At 40.9% G+C, this 18,654-nt stretch overlaps 1 protein-coding gene across 1 annotated transcript in view; it reads left to right on the top strand.

The window, feature by feature from the left end:
* Positions 1–2,194: 2,194 nt before the first annotated feature.
* PRKAR2B (protein kinase cAMP-dependent type II regulatory subunit beta) overlaps positions 2,195–18,654 on the top strand; it is a 61,111-nt gene continuing 44,651 nt past the window's right edge. Inside the window, 3 exon segments of the mRNA XM_042469347.1 lie at positions 2,195–2,467; positions 2,469–2,630; positions 4,649–4,670. Coding sequence (XP_042325281.1) covers positions 2,339–2,467; positions 2,469–2,630; positions 4,649–4,670 — 313 coding nt within the window. The 5' untranslated portion in view covers positions 2,195–2,338.

Below are 18,654 nucleotides of genomic sequence, written 5' to 3'. Positions count from 1 at the left end.
GGGATCTTTGGAAATCTTGCTCCCCAAATGAAGACCTCTAGGGCTTCCTTCCAATTAGTGTTTATTCATCTTTTCTATTTAAATGTACACTTATGACATGAAAGCTGTCTCCTTTCAACAACTTTGAGGCTGGTAACCCTTGGTTAATATAGAGAGGAGGTCTGCCACCTGACCAGCAAAAAAGAGAAGCCTCATCTGTTTGTGATCTTTAACAGCAGTCTGATTTACAGAAACAAGCAGGTTCATGGAGGAGATGGATACTTGACATTAGCACCAATTGGTATCTGCAGATCAAGGCAAACAAGCAGGGATGGTTAATAAAGTATTGCAGAGGTGGGAATCATGCAACCCCTCCAGATGTTGTTGAACTGCTACTCCCATCATTCCTCACCATTGGATATGATGGCTGGGCTGGTGGGAGTTGCATTCAAGCATCTGGAGTGTGGCATGAACCTCACCCCCAAACCTACTGCTTGCAGGGAGGCACCCTGTACATGCTCCAAAGCATGGCACCCATTCACATGGCAAAGTTATAATGCTAACGTTTCACTTTAGCTGTCACAGCTGCATCCTATGGGGAAGCTGGGATTTATAGTTTGGTGAGGAGCTTGGTGGCTGAGAATTCTAGTTTTCTGTTATTGTTGTTATTGTGTGCCTTCAAGTCATTTCTAACCTTAATCTTAAATCTAGGTTGGGAGAAGTGATTCCCATGTTGATCTGTGTATTGTTCTGTTGTTGAAAGGCATGGCCTCAGGGTGGAAGAATATGCAAGGAGGATTAGTGTCTGACCCAGAAAAACCCAGAGGAGTGAAAACAGGCAACCACCCAAAGGGAAGGTATTTCTATCATACATCAAAGGAGTCACAGACAGAATAGGAAAACTGGTGAGGAAGCATAACCTGCAAATGGTTTACAAACTGACAAAGAAAATCCAGCAAATGCTTCGCTCAGCCAAGGACCAGAGAGACCTTCTCACAGCCGCAGGAGTTTACCGCATACCATGCAGCTGCGGACAAGTCTACATAGGGACCACCAAATGCAGTGTGCAAACAAGAATCAAGGAACACAAGAGGCTTCTGACTGCAGACTGGGCCAGTCAGAAAAATCAGCAGTAGCAGAACATGCCACAAACCATCCTGGGCATAAAATACTGTTTGAAAACACTGAAATTCTGGACCATGCCAACAGCTATCAGTTCAACTATCATTTGTGGCTTTTCCATATTCACGGGGGTCTTGTGCCCCTAACCCTAGCGAATAGGGAGGAGCAAGTCTGTATGCCATTGGTATCATGAGGATGTCATTTCAAATTCAAAATCCTTTGTGTGTGGAAGTGAAGTAGCACATCATGCCAATGGCATATATACTGTATATGTCTGTCCCTGGCCTCCACAGTCAAATGGTAGACTTCAAAGATACAGCCAAGTTTGTCTGTGGAATCAATGTGCAGAGAGGTCTTGTAGCACCTCTGAGACTCACTAGAAGAAAGAAATGGGCAGCATGAGCTTTCATAGACTAAAGTCTACTTCCCCAGATGCATTTGGTGAAGTGGAAGGCCAGGCACAGACATATGTGACATTGGTATGTGAGGATGTGCCTGGCCTTCCACTTGTCCCTCCACATTCGTTAGGGTTAGGGGCACAAGACCTCCGTGAATATGGAAAACCCACAAATAACAAAAATGCCATGTTGTTTTTAACCTGAGAGGACACCTCTCTAGGAACCTCTAGGTCCTCCAGCGCAACTCTGTGGTCAACGTCCGACAGACACTGGCCATAGAAGTGCACTGGAGGAGCTACAAAGGCCTAGTGGAGCCTTCTCTCTAGGGAATCTCTGGGTCTGCAGTGCAACTTTTAGCTAGTTGACCATAGAGTTGGAATCTAGGAGGACCAAAGATATTCCTAGAGAGGACGTATATGAAACCAAATCCGTGAATAATCCAATCCGCAAATATGGAGGGATGAGTGTTATATCTGTCCCTGGCCTACACGAATGCCTTTGAGGTAGTGGACTGAGTGGTACAGTCACGTGGTTCTACTAGGCCAAACCTGGACCTATTATTGCCCTTATCCCCTGTTTTCCCTAAACCTTCCACCAGGGGCCGCTGTGGCGAAATCGCGCGACGGCGCGGCGGCGGCGGCGAAGGAGGACGGTTGCCATGGTTACCGCTGTGCGCATGCGCAATGGGGAGGAGGAGAAGCAGCAGTAGCGAAGCAGGAGGCGAAGCGTTGACCAAAGCAGCGTCGCCGTCGGTTGCTTCTGTCGGGGGGCATTCCCTTTCGCCCCTGGGCCTTTTGCACAGCAGCCGCCGCCGCCTCCTCCTCCTCCTCGGGGGAGAGATGAGCATCTCGGTCCCGGAGGGCCTGACGGAGCTGCTGCAGGGCTTCACGGTGGAGGTGCTGCGGAGGCAGCCGGGGGACCTGCTCGACTTCGCCCTCCAGTACTTCGGGGGCTCAAGGCCCAAGGGGGGCAGGGGAGGACAGCTGCCATCATGCCGCCGCCGGCCGCCTCTAGGGGCCCCGGTCCCCCTCTGGAACCCCGCAGCAGGGGAGCCCCCACAGCAGAGGGGTCAACTTCGCCTCTGAGGAGCCCATGCAGACCGACTCCGAGGGGAGGAGGAGGAGCTCGCAGGTGAGACCCCAAAAGGCTTCATTCATGAAGGAGTGCATCCACACTGGAGAAATAACCCGCTTTGGTACGGCTTTAACTCTTTCTTTGGCTCAAGGCTATGGAATTCTGGGAGTTGGAGTTTGTGTGGGCCCACAACAAACTCCAACTCCCGAATTCCATAGCCTTGAGCCAAAGAAGAGTTTAAAGCGGCGCTAGACTCATTTCATAGACTCCAGCCCACTTCCTCAGATGCATTTGGTGGAGTAGAAGCCAGGCACAGACATATATATATATATATATATATATATTGCATCCTCGCATACCAATGGCACATACAGGCCTGGCTTTCCACTTCACCAGATGCATTTGAGGAAGTAGACTTTAGTCTATGAAGCTCTGCTGCCCATCTTTCTTCTAGTGAGTCTCAGAGGTGCTACAAGATCTCTCTGCATAACCATTCCACAGACTAACATGGCTATATCTTTCAATTGTACCATTTCAGTCATGCTAAGTGGACTGTGGAAACAAGGGGCAGACATATATATATATATATATATATATGCCATGGCGTGTGCTACTTCACTTCCACACGCAAAGGGTTTGAATTTGGATTGGCATCCTCACACACCAGTGGCATATATATGTCTGTCCTGGTTTCCACTGCCCAGATGCGTCTGAGGAAGTAGACTGAAGTCTAGAAAAGCTCATGCTTTTATTCCCTGCGCATTTGCTGACCCATGTGGGTTTCTTGACTTTGAGACCTGCAGAAACCAAAACCCCACCCAAACCATTACTTCACATCTTTGGGCACAAGATGGTGTGCCAGGCGTCTCCAGCTCCCTTCCTCTTGCTCATTGCCTTTAAGACAGCCCAGTATCAACCTGACAGTGGTGTGATTTCTATGCAGCGGCAAGCCTTCCTGCCGATCTCTGCCATCTAGTGTTTGTTGTTAAAAACACAGTATCATGGGCAGAGGATAGATGCAATCATCTGGACATGGCAAGCGTGTTGCATAGGAAACCCAGGCTGGGCTCTCATTCACAATTGTTGTTCCTCTTGTTGCTCCTTATGAATGGAAGCCATCAGCAATTGGTTCGCCATGCTGATAAACATGTGCTTCAATGGCTGAGAGTCAGATAACATTACTTCTAGGGATGATTTATCACTGTCTGGTTATCAGTTGATCTTCCTGTTAAAATGACAGCAGCCATGTGTGATGTTCAATGGGATTTTGGACATGGAAGGACAGAACCCCACCTCATGAATGTTTGATAAAACAGTTACAGGTTAAGGCTCCCTTATCTGAAATGCTTCGGACCAGAAGTGTTTTGGATTTTGGATTTTTTCCTCCTCTCTCTTCAAATTTTGGGATATTTCTACATACATAATGAAATAGTTTGGAGATGGGGCCCAAGTATAAACACGACATTCATTTATGTTTTGTATCCGCCTTATAAACATAGACTGAAAGTGATTTTACAGTTTTGAATTTTGGAGTCTCTTGGATTTCAGAAATCTGGATCAGCTGTAGTAACAATATAAATATTCCTCAGAGCAAAAAGATTGTATAGATTTGCTTCCTTCCGGGCAAGACTACAACGGTTTTGTGTAATAAAACCCATTATCTATTTATTAATTGCATTTATGGATTGTTTTGGCGATTTCTTTTGCACAAGTGAATGTTGTGTTAAAATGACATTTTGCAGAAAAGCATTGCTTTTTGTACAAATTATGTTGTTTTGCTGTTTCTGTTTTGCTCATGATTAAGAAGTGCTGGTCTTTTTGTTCTTGCTTAGAGCAAAACCAAAAAGAAGTCGTGGTCATTGGCAATTTTTTGGGTGGGGTGTCTCACCATATTGATACACCATTCCTTGTTGAAGACAAGAAAACATGCTGGTATTCTTTATGTCCTCACTGAACATCTAGTCGTTTTTTCTTCAAGAAGAGTTCACACCTTTGTTCTTCCTTCACTTCCGGGGTTGAAATGCATTTTACCTTTCTCAAATGGCTTGCAATTGAGCTTTTCTTACTCAAAGTAGTAAAAGAGAGAAGGTTGGAATGGTGTACAATGCTGGCTGGGCAACCAACCATCTCATCTAATGCAGGAAAGAGGGTTGTAGGAATCACCAGTAGCAAAGCAACTAGAAAAGAATTGTTGGCAGGCAGACCTATCCCTTTCTGTTCCCCTTTTAAAAACTTCTTAGGTAAGTCATAGAAACATAACAATGGAAGGAGCAAGCCAGACCCAGAGGTGTCATTAGAGGGTGTGGGGGGTGCAGAATGCACCGAGTGACACCTCAGAGGAGGAATGATGCCCAGTCGGGACTTCCTCCTGGCATGGGATGGTGGTGCCCAATGTTGTTGCCAGTGCCCATCTTTTCTTTGTTTCCCTGCCTCGCTCTGCTGAAGAAGCCAAGGCAGCAGAGAAGGAGGAGTGACCCATGCCCCTTCCATCCCCTGTTGCCTCGCTTGCTTGCCCACCTGCCTTCCCCACAGGAGGCTGGGCAAGTGAGTGAGAGGGCAATAGAGGAAGGGCAGAGTAGGCTGCAGCCAACAGCTGGCAACCCTTTCATGGTCTGGCCATGTAGCGGGCAGCTATGAGGGGGGGAGGTGAGCGAGACAGTAGGAAAGATGGTAGGGAAGGCCACCACTGCCATCACTGGGTAACTTTGAGCAAGTCTCAGGGGAAGGCAATGGCAAACCCCCTCTAATAAATCTTGCCAAGAAAAGCCCATGATAAGTTCACCTTGGGTCGCCATAAGTTGGAAATGACGTGAAGGCACACAACGACAACAAACTGAGGTTTGCACTCCCCCACTCGTGCCTAAGGGGGAGCTGAGGCCAACTTTGCGTGTGTGACTAGTTGGTCCATATCATGTGCAGTTTTATTGCATCTTACTTTACATTTTAACTGACAGTGTAAAAAATCTTCTGCTATATACCTAAAAAGATGCGTGAGGCAACTCTGAGATTCTGAGGTAATGGGGTAACACTTCTTAGAAATTTGATACGAACTGATGAGTATAAAAGTGGGCTGAACGGATTCTCTAGCTTCCCATGACTCACCATAGATTTTGAAGTCCTTAAAACATAGATGACTAAAGCCTGCAGGAAAATGTGGCAACAGAAGGGACTGTATCACTTTACACACAGTGGGGATGAGTGAAAGTTTTTGGAGGATTCTTGTCCTGTACAAAAACACCAAAGCTTCCTGAAAATGGTGGACTAGTTTAATAGTTAGCAGGCTGGGTTAGAACTATTCAACTACGGTATTTCTTTTAAAAGTGCAGTTATTTCTCTGAAAAAGAGGAACATTAGAAGAAAGGGCATTTTCCACCTGCTAACAGAAGTGATATACCCTCCTCTACCAGCTCAGGATCCTTCAATGGGGTGCATGGTTAGAAAGTCTTTATGGGACATTCTGCACTTTCCATAGAATAAGGTGGTAGCATTCTGGACTGCACTCCTGAAGGCTGCAGGTGAATGAATCTTTTAAAGATATATGAATTATTAGATATATAAATCTAATACAGCAAGCCCTCCTTATCCATGGATTTTTTATCCATGGTTTGAAAAAACTCTAAATTCCAAATAGCAAACCTTGATTTTCTATTTTATATGAAGGGGCACTGTTTTGCTGTGCCATTGTATTTAATGGGACTGGAGCATCCACGGATTTTGGTATCCATGGAGGATCCTGGAACCAAACCCCAGCGGATAACAAGGACCCGCTGTAAATGACAATATCCAGGAGACAGCTCTTCTAAACCTTTCTCCCCTATATGCTAGCTTACTGCTTGGAGAAAGCTTTCATCTGAGTGGAAGAGTATACAAAACTATGGACCCATTTGAAGTGCTGCGTGTGGTCCACAATGTGGCTTCTTGATACTATGAAATTTCTGTAGAACAGCACTGAAGAGGTGAAGAATCTAGTGCTGGGGATGTGTGAAAGTGGATTGTTTCATAAAATTAATTAGTATTTGAGGTATGTGCCTAATATAGGTCAGATCTGGTAATTGTAATGAAAACACATTTTAAAAAATAGTCAAAATCAGGGATGTGGAGTTGGTATGCCAGATCTGTGACTCAAATTCCTTCATAAACAGCAGGTAGTATACAGATTTGGATCTGTTGAGTTTGATTCTGGGCCCCTGCGTGGATACCAAATTTTTTTGGATGATTATGCTCCATATTATTAAATGGTGGTGATGTGAATGCACCTGCTTCTCTGTTTCCATGTTCGCGTCACCACCACTAAATAATGTGGGTCTTGAAGGCAGTTGAATTTATGGATCTGGAGCCTCTGGGGGGCCCACTGAATATTTAAAAACAACATATTTACGGTAATAAAATAGTATACAATATATTTAGTTGATCAAAATTTCTTATTGGATTACATTGTTTTTATGTCATTCATCCATCCCCAACCGTTTTTATTCCATTAACTTGAAAAAAATCTAAAGATATTTATTCAGTGTGTAAAATTAACTAAGCATACTTTTTTTCACTATATATATATATGAACATGGCAAATTAAACTGTCTTTGTAAAAAGGGATACATGCATTTGAGGAAGCAGACCATGCTCATGGTTCAACTTCTTTTGATCAGTTAGTCTCAAAGGTGCTACAAGATTCCTTTACATATTGATATTCCAGACTAATATGGCTGTGTCCCTGAATTCTAAGGCTTCTTTGGTTTGAGTAAGTGGACATCTTTTAAGAATCATAGAATCGTAGAGTTGGAAGAGACCACAAGGGCCATCCAGCCCAACCCTCTGCCATGCAGGAACTCTCAATCAAAACATCCCTGACAGATGGTCATCCAGCCTCTGCTTAAACACTTCCAAGGAAGGAGATGCCACCATACTCCCAGGAAGGAGTGTGTTCCACTGTCGAACAGCCCTTTCTGTCAGGAAGTTCCTCCTAATGTTGAGGTTGAATCTCTTATCCTTTAGCTTGCATTCATTGTTGCTGGTCCTGTTCTCTGGAGCAGCAGAAAACAAGCTTACTCCCTCCTCAATATGACATCCCTTCAAATATTTAAACAGGGCTATCATATCACCTCTTAACCTTCTATTCTCCAGGATAAACATCCCCAGCTCCTTAAGTCGTTCCTCATAGTACCATTGATCATAGCACTAAGGAAGTGGATGTCCCCTGCTCTAATTGGGAGGTCTTCCCAGCAAATGGAAAGATTGTGGAGTACTGAAAGATAGCATCCAAAGTGGCACAAAACATTGGGAGGGATGCACTGTTGTGGCAGCTTGACATCTTGCATCCTGCCTAACCTTAAATATCCATTAGGTCTATGAAGAGAGAAGGAAGACCTGGGATTTGTTTTGAGGGCAATATTGATCTTAGCCAACCATGTTAAATTACCCTTAGAGCATTAGGAATAAAATCAGTGTGTGAACAAAGAAACAAACAGTGACTGCCCTGTTTTTCTAGTAAGGCGTGCCCTGTGTCTAGAATTATTATTTCAATATGAATGTTAAAGCTCAGAGTTATATGGATAGGTTTTGATTGGGTAGTGTGATTGTGCGGAGCAGTTTGGAACTCTCCTGGAGCCAGTTATATCATCTGTCAAGGGGTGGGAGAGGTCAGAGAGACAATACACAACCCTGAAAGTTGACGTGTGCTTGCAAGCTGAGAGAGACAGAGAGAATGGAAACAAATTAGAAATCTTTGATCCTTAACATTATGGCTGTCAAACTTGGGTCTTACAGTAACCTTAAGAAGTCAGTTGATTTGACTGTTGGTAAGTGAATACCTACCATACTGTATTTGTAAAGCTGGATTTTACTGTATTTATATGTTAATTTCTTCTTGTAGGTGGGCATGAGGGCGCTTTCTAAGAACTGCAAGTGGGTGGTACTGAATTAATATTTTATGTGACCTAATTTTAAAAGAACAGCTATTGTAAACAGTGCCTTTGTGTGTTTTCAAAACTCTTACGTTAAAATCATTAATTAGTTCAAATCATTTGCTTTTCCAGTAGATGTACAATGTTACCAGCATTTCTAATATAAAACAAATTAATTGTTAAGGTTCACAGGGGTTCAGATTAAACTATCTTAACTTTCTTATTCTTATGGATGCTACCTTGATTTGTATAAGAGTTAAATTGCAGTTCTGTATATATTTATCTGTGAATAAATCTTTCTGAATTTGGCCAGCTTATGTCTGCAATGAGGATTGTGCTGTTAAGTAGAAAATCTATGGGGAATTATATTGAAATAGTGTACTAATATTTGTGTATAAGAGAAAGATTGCGTTTTTTTAATATCATAATGAAGTAATGCAAATAGTTCACATGCTGCTATGGCTATTTGATATATATTTACTACTGGTATCACCAACACTCTAACATCTATAAAGACACATTCTGACAAATTGTGCTTTATTTAAAAAGTGCTTAATTCAAAAATAATTTTAAATTATATTACTTTGTAAAAAATTTGTTTATACCTAGCAAAAGTTCTCAAATCTGGATCTTACGTGTTCTATATTTCCTTCTGATTTTTTAAAATTGTGTAATTCTGTGCTTTATTCTGTAAATACTATACAAAGTGAGTACTTAGGTTCCACCCCCGTACCCATTCCTTAAACAGCTGGATGGAGTGCACACAAAGTTTGCTGCTGAGAGAGGAGAAAATAAAGCAAGGATTTAAAAAATGTAACCCAAGTACATTTTCTGAAGAAAAAAAATCTTTAGTTTCAAAAATGGTACCAAAATTAAACACATCTATACATTATTATTATTATCTTGAATAAATAGTTGTGCTCCAGTCTAGCAGAAGAGATGTAGAAAGAGAGATCCACATGCAAGCTTCCACACATGTAGCAGAGGTGCAACTGGGTTGTACATTGCTATCCACATTAGTGCTCTTCCAAACAGCACTAGAAAGGACAGACTGTATATTTGAATAAGGATATATATTTTCATGCAAGGTCTACGGTTATTACCAGTGACTTGCTGCCTGCAGTTAGAATTAGATTAAGGCCATAGAACTCGATCAAGACTTAGTCATTTTTAGAGTACTGTACTGAAATTAATGGGATTTAAATATTGATAGCCAAGGCTGCGTCCACACTGCAGAAATAATACAGTTGGACACTTCATTAACTACCACAGCTCCATCCTATGGAATTGTGGCACCAGAACTCTCTGACAGAGAAGGCTAAGTGTATCACAAAACTACAGTTCCCAGAATTCCATAGCATTGAGTCATGGCAGTTAAAGCAGTGCCAAATTGCATTATATTTGCAGTGTGGATGCAGCCGAAGTGAAGTATTCTTCATTTCACTGGTTCAACTCTGCTAAGACTGGATCCACTCTCTAGTCTTTTGTGGTCTTTTTAAAAACAAAGGGGAGGGGAAAACGTACCTACTTGAGGTGTGAACAAATTGGAAGGGGGGGCTTCCCATTTCAAGTTAGTAAAGCACTTGGAATCATGGGTTGTGTGTATGAATGAAGGGAAGGCAGGGTGGTTTGATTCAAATCTGGAAAAGAAAGATTGGTGCACATGAGAGGAAGACAAACAAGTAGAAGGCAGGAGTTCATGAATCTGAACGTACCACCAATTTCTTACATTTAGCAACAGGGCATCATTATATCTCTCTTCCAAAATTGGGTAGGATATTTGTCTACCACTGTCCTCCTTTGCCTTTTACAGCAATGTGATGGGAAGAAAATCAGGTGTTTGGCTTTTCATGTTAGCTTCTTTTGACATTCTTGTTGAATCTATAGGAATGGAAAAAACTGCCTCATATTGACCTGGACCTTGTTAAAGTTGGCTGATAGTGATTTTGGACAAGTGGTTTTCCTCGGCATGTAAAATTTCTGAGAATTTTAAAGCCATTGAAAAAGCTTGTTTTTCCCCCTTGATTTGTGTGTGTGGGGGAAAGTTGTGGATTTTTTTTAAAAAAAGTGATATTAGCATCCTTTACAGATTGAAAATCACCTTGTTACTTTAGGAACACAAAACATAATATGATATACAGTAGTTACATACCGTAATTTTGTTTGCTATAAAATTATATTTAGTATATTAAAAGTGCAGTTGAGTCAGACAGTAGTTACAAAAAGTACAGTGGTTGCAAAAAGTACATGAGAATAGTAGAACATTAGGCAATGATTTTATTGAACTAATTTTTAGATTTTAGATTTTAGCACTTGAGCTCAGTCACTGTTCTTGCACTTTCTGTGTGTCTGGAAATATTTTTTCAAAGCTTGATCAGTAGGGTAATGATATTGCCATTATCTGTTCTTACTTAATGGAAATGCAAGTACATTTTAACAGTATAAGGTCCTATTTCTGCTTTTTAATGAACGGAACATGGTTGGTTTGCTACTTGTAATTGTCCAAGTCTGTGTACTGTGTGGCTCTTATTACATTGTTTGGTTTTGAAGCAAAGGATTTTCTAAAGAGTTTTAGTTCAAACAATAAAAAACATTTAAGGCAAGACTAAAGACCTTATCACACTAGCGAAATCCCGCTGGGAAACGGGATTTAAAATAGATTTAAAATAGAAAACTCCTGCAAATGGGGGTACTGTATCAGATGACCTTATTGCCAAAGTGAAATAACACGAAGTTAAAGCGAAGGCAAAAGGGACAAAAACTGCAGCTTTACTTTTGGAACTTCCCGAAAGTAAAAAGCTGCTGTTTTTCTCCCTTTTGCCATTGCTTTAACTTCGTGTTATTTCACTTTGGCAATAAGGTCGTCTGATAAACTACCACATTTGCGGTTTTTTTTTTAAAAAAATCTAGTTTAAACCCTGTTTCCCAGCTGGATTTGGCTAGTGTGATCTAATATTTCATATTGTGCATCTGATGGTACAGAGTTGAAATACACACACACAAACACACACACACACAAAAGATCATTTATTTCAATTTTCTTCTTACTGTTAACTTTTAATCCAAATTATACCATGGCAATGTAAATGGAAAGTTCTGGACATCTTCAGAATGTCTGGACAATCTCAAGATGTCCACAAATCTTTTAGGTATGATCTAGCCACACTTTTAAATCTGTTAAACATAGAGAGAAAATGTTAAGCATGTTCCCCATTAAAATCAGTGGGATTTATAAGAGTTTAGTATGTTGACAGTATAACACATTTGCTTTTTATGAATTAGAAATATAGTATGTACTTTGAGGAAAAGGTAGACTACATTTATTTGGGGTGATTTTCATTGTTATGTTTTTACTAGCATTTATGGTGTGCCCGCACTGTAGAATTAAAGCAGTTTGACAGCACATTACTTGCCATGACTATTCTACAGAATCCTGGGATCTGTAGTTTGATGAGGCAGCAGAGCTCTCTAACAGACTAAGCTGAATACCTCACTAATCTACAAACTCCAGGATTCCATAGGAAGTGGTGTCAAGCTACTTTAATTCTGCAGTGTGAATACATCCTTAGAAACCTTGGAAACTCCCCAGCTTTGTGTCATCCTATCTGGGCAATGAAGTCCATAAGCCCTGGGCTGGGATTAACCAGTCCAGATGCCGATCTGGCAGTCCCAGACTAATCCCAACCAAAAGGGGCCTTACTCCAGTCCAAAAAGACTGTTTGCTATGGAGTTTCCAGGAAACTGTGGCAAGAGCTGGCAGGCTGGATGGTCCTGCACCCCCTTTCTGAAGGCTCCCACTGTGGCTTCTGATTTTGGAATCATAGAATCATAGAGTTGGAAGAGACCGCAAGGGTCATCCAGTCTAACCCCCAGACATACAGGAAATCTAAATCAAAGCATCCCTGACAGATGGCCATGCAGCCTCTGTTTAAAGACCTGTAAGGAAGGAGACTCCACCACACTCCAAGGGAGTTTGTCCCACTGTCGAATAGCCCTTACTGTCAGGAAGTCCCTCCTAATGTTGAGGTGGAATCTCTTTTCCTGGAGCTTGCATCCATTGCTCCATGTCCTAGTCCTCCCTGGAGGAGAAAGCTCCTTCAGGGCCTCACCAAGCTACAGTCCACAGGATTCCATAAGAAGGGACCATGACAGTTAAAGACAAATCATACCACTATATTTATGTAGTGTCAAAGATCTCAGTTCTGTGCTTCTAGATGGTAGTTTCAACTGCTTTACCTAGAGACTATGGGCCCAAACAGACTGGCCAAAATAAAGCTGCTTTGGGTCACTTTGGAGGTGAAGAACAGTCTTAAAGACGGCACTGGGGACATAATGGATCTGCTTTGTACACTTTAGTGATGCAGTTTTGTCTAAGATGGTTCCATGGGCACCTGCAACAGTTGTGAACATTCTTCCTCAGCAGTGAAACAAAGAGGTGGAAGGGACTTGGTGTGTACTTGAAGATGGGGTGGTGGGATGTTTACATAAGTGATAGTTTGGTTTGGTAAAGGACGACCTCTTCCCTTCCCCTTGTCTTGTACTGAGAATGGCAGCAAAGGCTGAGCGGTGAAGTCCCCCCCCCCCCCCAATCTGTTCTGCAGCAAAGCATTCCATGTACAGCAACACACAGTTTGTATGGGCTCAATTTTTTTCTTAGTGCAGCTTGTGGGAAGTTCCGGTTATATATTTCATCAAATATAGAAGAATTATTTATTTATCCTAAATGATGTTTGGTCCAGTAGTTTAGACAGAAGTAAGGTGGAATTAAATATTTGTAAGTTCTGTAGTTGATTTTTAAAACATTAAAAGTTGTTTATCAGTACCTTTGGGAGCTGTTAGTCCTCTGGTGACTTGCAAGGTGATGTCTTTAACACTAGCAATTGTAACTAAATTTTCTTTGCAATTCAAAGTGTGAAATATCTTTTATTGAAGCGAATTTGAGATGGAGAGCCAATTGTCGCTTTATTACTGTATAAAAAGTGTCATATCTGATTTCTGAATTCAGGAAATTGCTTCTTTAAGAAAAGACTGCAGGAAGCTCTGGATGGGGCAGTTTGGGAAACTATTGAAATGGTCTTTGTGGTCTAAGATGACTGTGACTATTGAGGTATCACAGTCCAAATAGGAAGCTTAATGAGGACATGCAGGGTTGTCCCGCAGCTGGAAAAAAACACTGAGGATAAAGACCATTAAGATGAATATAGGAATAGCAAATAAATTACAGTGATGGCAATTGTTGAGGGAGATTATCAGTAGAATCTTAAACATGTCTGTTCAGAAGTAAATCCATTGAGGTAAGCCCAGTGTTGTTTATGCCCAGGTAAATGGGTTTAGGATTGCAGTATTAGAGTAAGCTTTTGAGTTACTGCAGAGTTCCAAATCCATCTAATAATGTGAAATATTTATCTCACCTAGGTTTCTAGGCATTAACCCACATATAATTATGCCTTCTAAATTTCAACTTACAGTTGTAACAGTAGAAACTGAGTGTGAAAAGCACGTTTCCCCTGCTATAAGGGAAGCTTGGAAGCTATTGCATTAATAGGTGGTAATGAGATTATAAATGTAAGCAAAAGAAAATACAGAACACAAGAAACCCACGTTGAAATCTATTTTCTCATTAGCAATTGCAGCTCCAGTCACCTGCCAGTTTCCCCAGGTGTGTTCTGCCAGGAGGAGTGGTGCAAGGGGAAGAAGCCGCTCTGATAGCTTTTAGGGCTGAAGGGTAGGGTATAAGTACTCTAATAAATAAATAAAAATAAAGTGTATTCTAGAGAGGCACTTGCCATCTCTATTATCATCCCACCCCCTTCAAGCAGCATTGTCAAATGTCTGTGCTCCCTTTTGCTGTCTGTGGTGAGATGGGTTTTTTTTAGACCCTTTAGATTTTTTTGACTGAACAGAAAATTGCATAGAACTCACTGAATTCATCACACGAAGAAAACTCGCTGTCTTTCCTGACCTGTTGTTAGATGCTTTAAAATCTCAAAAGGAAACCTTGCAACTGTTGGCCTTATTCATGGTGTTTCATTATTAGTGTGCGTGTGCAAGGTTTTATGTGTTCAAGGAACTCTGGACTGTGAAGCAGTAGAAGTGTATCTGAACCTGCCCTAATACACATGAGATTTTCAAAGATGTTTAGTGATTTTGTTCCCCCCCACCAGCTTTTGCTTAGGCATGCAAATTAGCTTTGGGCATACTGTGGCTTTCAGTTACATATTCAGGTAAGCACATTAGATCTGAAAATGCCTGTTGTCTTCAGTAAGAGATGCTAGATGCAGAGAATTCTGAACACCTGACCCCTTCATTTAGATGCTGCTTGGGTGTACAGACTTTAAGGGGGGGGGGGAATGACATATTCATGGGTGCAGAAGACTTTCTATGACGCAAATCAGTCTCCCTAGCAACGAAACAATAGCATAGCGCTTTCTCTCTTAGAGGGTGAAAGAACATGTGCCTGAAACATTCACTTTTATGGCATAATTATCAACTGTATTTAAAGAGAAATGATTGCTTTTTTCGTCTTTGTTTATATACCATTGTTTCGTTTACTTGGCTTTTAAACTCACAACCAAGTTCATAAGTCAGGTAAGGAACATAACAGAAACCACACACAACTTGAATTGTACTATTATATATATATGTGTGTGTGTGTGTGTGCCTGTACAGTCAATGAACCATGAAGGTGTTGCATCCATTTTTCATACAGCCTCTTCTTACCCAGCCACTGGTTCCAGTGAAATCTTATGGGTCCCTCCCCAGTGTTGCTACTGGTTTTGTGTGAGTGTTACAGTTATGGTTATATTACGGCCCAAAGACCCAACAATGCAAGCAGCAAGATTACAATGTTAAATATAAAATAGATAAAGAGGAAGTAAATTCACCAGTGTAGAATATAGGAAGTAAAATACACCACAGTGTAAATATATAAAACTAGGGAAGGTTAAGAGCAATATAGCTACACGTTTGTTAAGCTCCATCCTATTGAAACGGTGTGATTGAATTGCTCTAAGGATACATCACCACTATCCTGGCTGATTTTTGATATTTCACTCTCTCTGATCTTAATGTCCATTGAGAGGAACTTAGCAACTGATAAATAAACATTTGAACATATATCTTCAAACAAAAATTAAACATAAAACTTTTCCAAGGCAGCTTAGTAGAGCAGAGAATGGTTGTTTTATGACTCTGGCTGTAGAAAGTGCAAGGTAATAAAATTTTTGATACTGTTTTGTCTGCATGAGACTCTCATGGGCAGAGAATATTGAAGTTGGATCTGAGAGAGTCTTTCTTCAAGTTTCTGAAATTCTTATGAACTCAGACCTTTTTTATTACTAGAGTACTTATACCCCGCCCTTCAGCCCTAAAGGCTATCAGAGCGGCTAAATCCATCCTCTTTGTTAAAATAGGTGAGGGAAGCCCACTTGCACAAGACATCTCTGCATGAACTGAGAAGACTTAGCCATGCAATCCCACTCAACGATGAAACCCAATGAGTGAACGTTGCCCAGTCAAAATCTCTCAGAGTAATCTACCTTGTGAAATTGGTTGTGAGAGGAGACAAACCATATATGTTATCTCAAGCTCCTTGGAGGAAAATTAAAATGTAAATGCAATATATATTTTTAAAATTGTTTCTATTTTTTTTTAATTAGACCACATCTACATGGGATGACTGTGGGATGGCCTTTCAAAATCAACATCAGAGCTTCAGCCTCCTCTTCCTTTGGAAGGGAGTCATTGTGACCTATGTTATAGGGATTTTGTTAAATAATAATAGTGGGATTGTGAAGGCTAGTGACTCGCCCATTAACATAGCATAGTTGGTTTGGAACACATTGTAATGGACCTCCACATGAACTATACTGGGATTCTTAAAAGCGAGAAATAGATATCTTAATCTGTTTCAGTAAAAACGACAAGGAAGTGTCTTACAGCATCTTAAAAGACTGACTGGTTTGGCACAAGCTTTCATAGATTCCCCCACTTCATCAGATGTAAATAGGATAAAAATAGGACAGATAACATTCTGTGAATGATGTGGAGTAATTGCATGTTAAAAGCTTTGTCTGGAAGTATCTGTAGTGCTAACATATCTGAATTTATGAGAATCTTTTCTTTATAGGGATATTTATGTTTTTCCTTTACCCTATAGCTAGTTTTCTGCCTTCCTTTGGGTTTGAAGAATTGTGAAGCACCCTCATACAGTGTGAATAACCTTTACCTAAATCTGAGGTGGAAAACATCCCCACCTTTAAGGGCCATATTTCCTAAGGATGAATCTATTGTAGAATGCATGCCGTCAATGATGCATGCTGGGGATAGATAGAAATGGGCAAGACAAACTCTTCTTTCTCTCCAACATCTCTCATCTCTGTTACTTCCTTCTCTCTTTCTTTCCCATTCAGGTAGCTGGCGGAGGGGCAGATACCTCTTGTCAGATATCTGAATTTGCTGTTTAAGTTCTTATAGAGTGTGTTTGAAATAGCCACATGCTATCCTAGGGTTGCAAGTTTTTGATCTAAAGGAAATAGTTCATTAATAGCATAGTTTCTGGCAGGTAGATTTTGAATAAGAAGACCTCCGATGTATACAGGCATAAATTATGCGAAAGAAGTAAGAAAAGATAAATTAGGACATGAATTACATTGTGGGTGAAGCATACAGTATTTGCCATTGTGAGAAATACTGGTTATAAATACTAGCCTACTCTGCAGTATTCCACTCTCTCAGAAAAAAACCGAGTTGCTGAAATAGTTTCTAAAGAATCAGTTGCTTTTGCTTAATCTCTCCTGTTGATATTTGAGTTCCTTTTTGTCTGTTTGATCAGCTTCTCTTCTCCTTCATTTGTTCAGAATGCTTAGAAAACCCAGTATAAAGCATTGCTGTCCCTAGTCTTTCTGATTAAGATAGTGGTAGTGTTAGAATTTTTTCTTTGCCTTGATATTGGAAATGACCCTGTTTCAAAACAGTGCCAACTCCCTTGTGGCCATTGCTGTTTCAGTCTTGTGCTTCAAATAGGTACTGTACTGTACTGAACTGTAGTTTTTTATTGCAAGGAGAAAACCATTTCGTGCAGACTCAAACACCTTTCCCTGGTTTTGATGGAGATGAACACAAACTGTCAGCAAATGCACACTGGCTTACACCTGTTCACTAGAAAGCATGGATGAGGCTTAGTGAAAAACAACATTTCTTAATATTGCTGGTTCTTGAAAATTTTTGAATGGATGGGAAGACCTTTAATGCAATTTTCAAAAAACTAGTCATGTTAGTCCCTTGCAGTATAGAAAGGAGAAAGGTAAGGGGAGGGGGAAAAGACAAAAATGAATGTGACAGCACTTTTAATATTAACTGGTTTTTTTTATTTTAGCATGAATTTTCATGGATATAAACCCGCTTCTTTGGATGCAGTACCAAGTGATTTTGAGACTTCAGGTATAAAGAGTATTTTTTCTTGGATTTACAATCGACACTTCTCACAGGAAGTGAAACATTTGGGATCTAGCCAACAGGGCTAAATACCCTAAAGGTGCCATATTCCACATCTTGGAAGCTAGGCAGGGCCAGCTCTGATTAATGCTTGGATGGGAAACTGCCAATGAATACCAAGTGCTATAGACTATATTTCAGAGGAAGGAACTGGCAAAACCACCTCTGAGTATTCCTTGCCTAAGAAAATACTGTATGATATTCATGGGGTTGCCATGAGTCAACAGGTGATTTGAAGGCGCACACACATTATTAGAAGACTCAGTCAGAATAAATGTGATACACTTCTAACTATAATGAAATAGTGCAACAAAAATGTGTAGCATACAGAAGCACCTTCTAGTGATTAAGCCACTTCAAGTTGCTCTCCGGCCAAAGTTCGACAATGTAATATTATGTCCTGACAGTAAGGGCTGTTCGACAGTGGAACACATTCCCTCAGAGGGTGATAGAGTCTCCTTCCTTGGAGGTCTTTAAACAGAGGCTGGATGGCTATCTGTCGGGGATGCTTTGATTTGGATTTCCTGCATGGCAGGGGGTTGGACTGGATGGCCTTAGTGGTCTCTTCCAACTCTACGATTCTACGATTCTAACAAGTCTAGGTTGTACTTCATTTCATATTGTGGGTTTGAGGTTACACTGATTCAAAGAGAGTTGTGTACAACAATCCTAGTGCATAGCCCAAT

This window comes from Sceloporus undulatus, chromosome 5 (genome assembly GCF_019175285.1).
Source record: "Sceloporus undulatus isolate JIND9_A2432 ecotype Alabama chromosome 5, SceUnd_v1.1, whole genome shotgun sequence".
NCBI classification, from domain to species: Eukaryota; Metazoa; Chordata; class Lepidosauria; order Squamata; family Phrynosomatidae; genus Sceloporus; species Sceloporus undulatus.
This window is presented reverse-complemented; position numbering and strand designations above follow the sequence as displayed.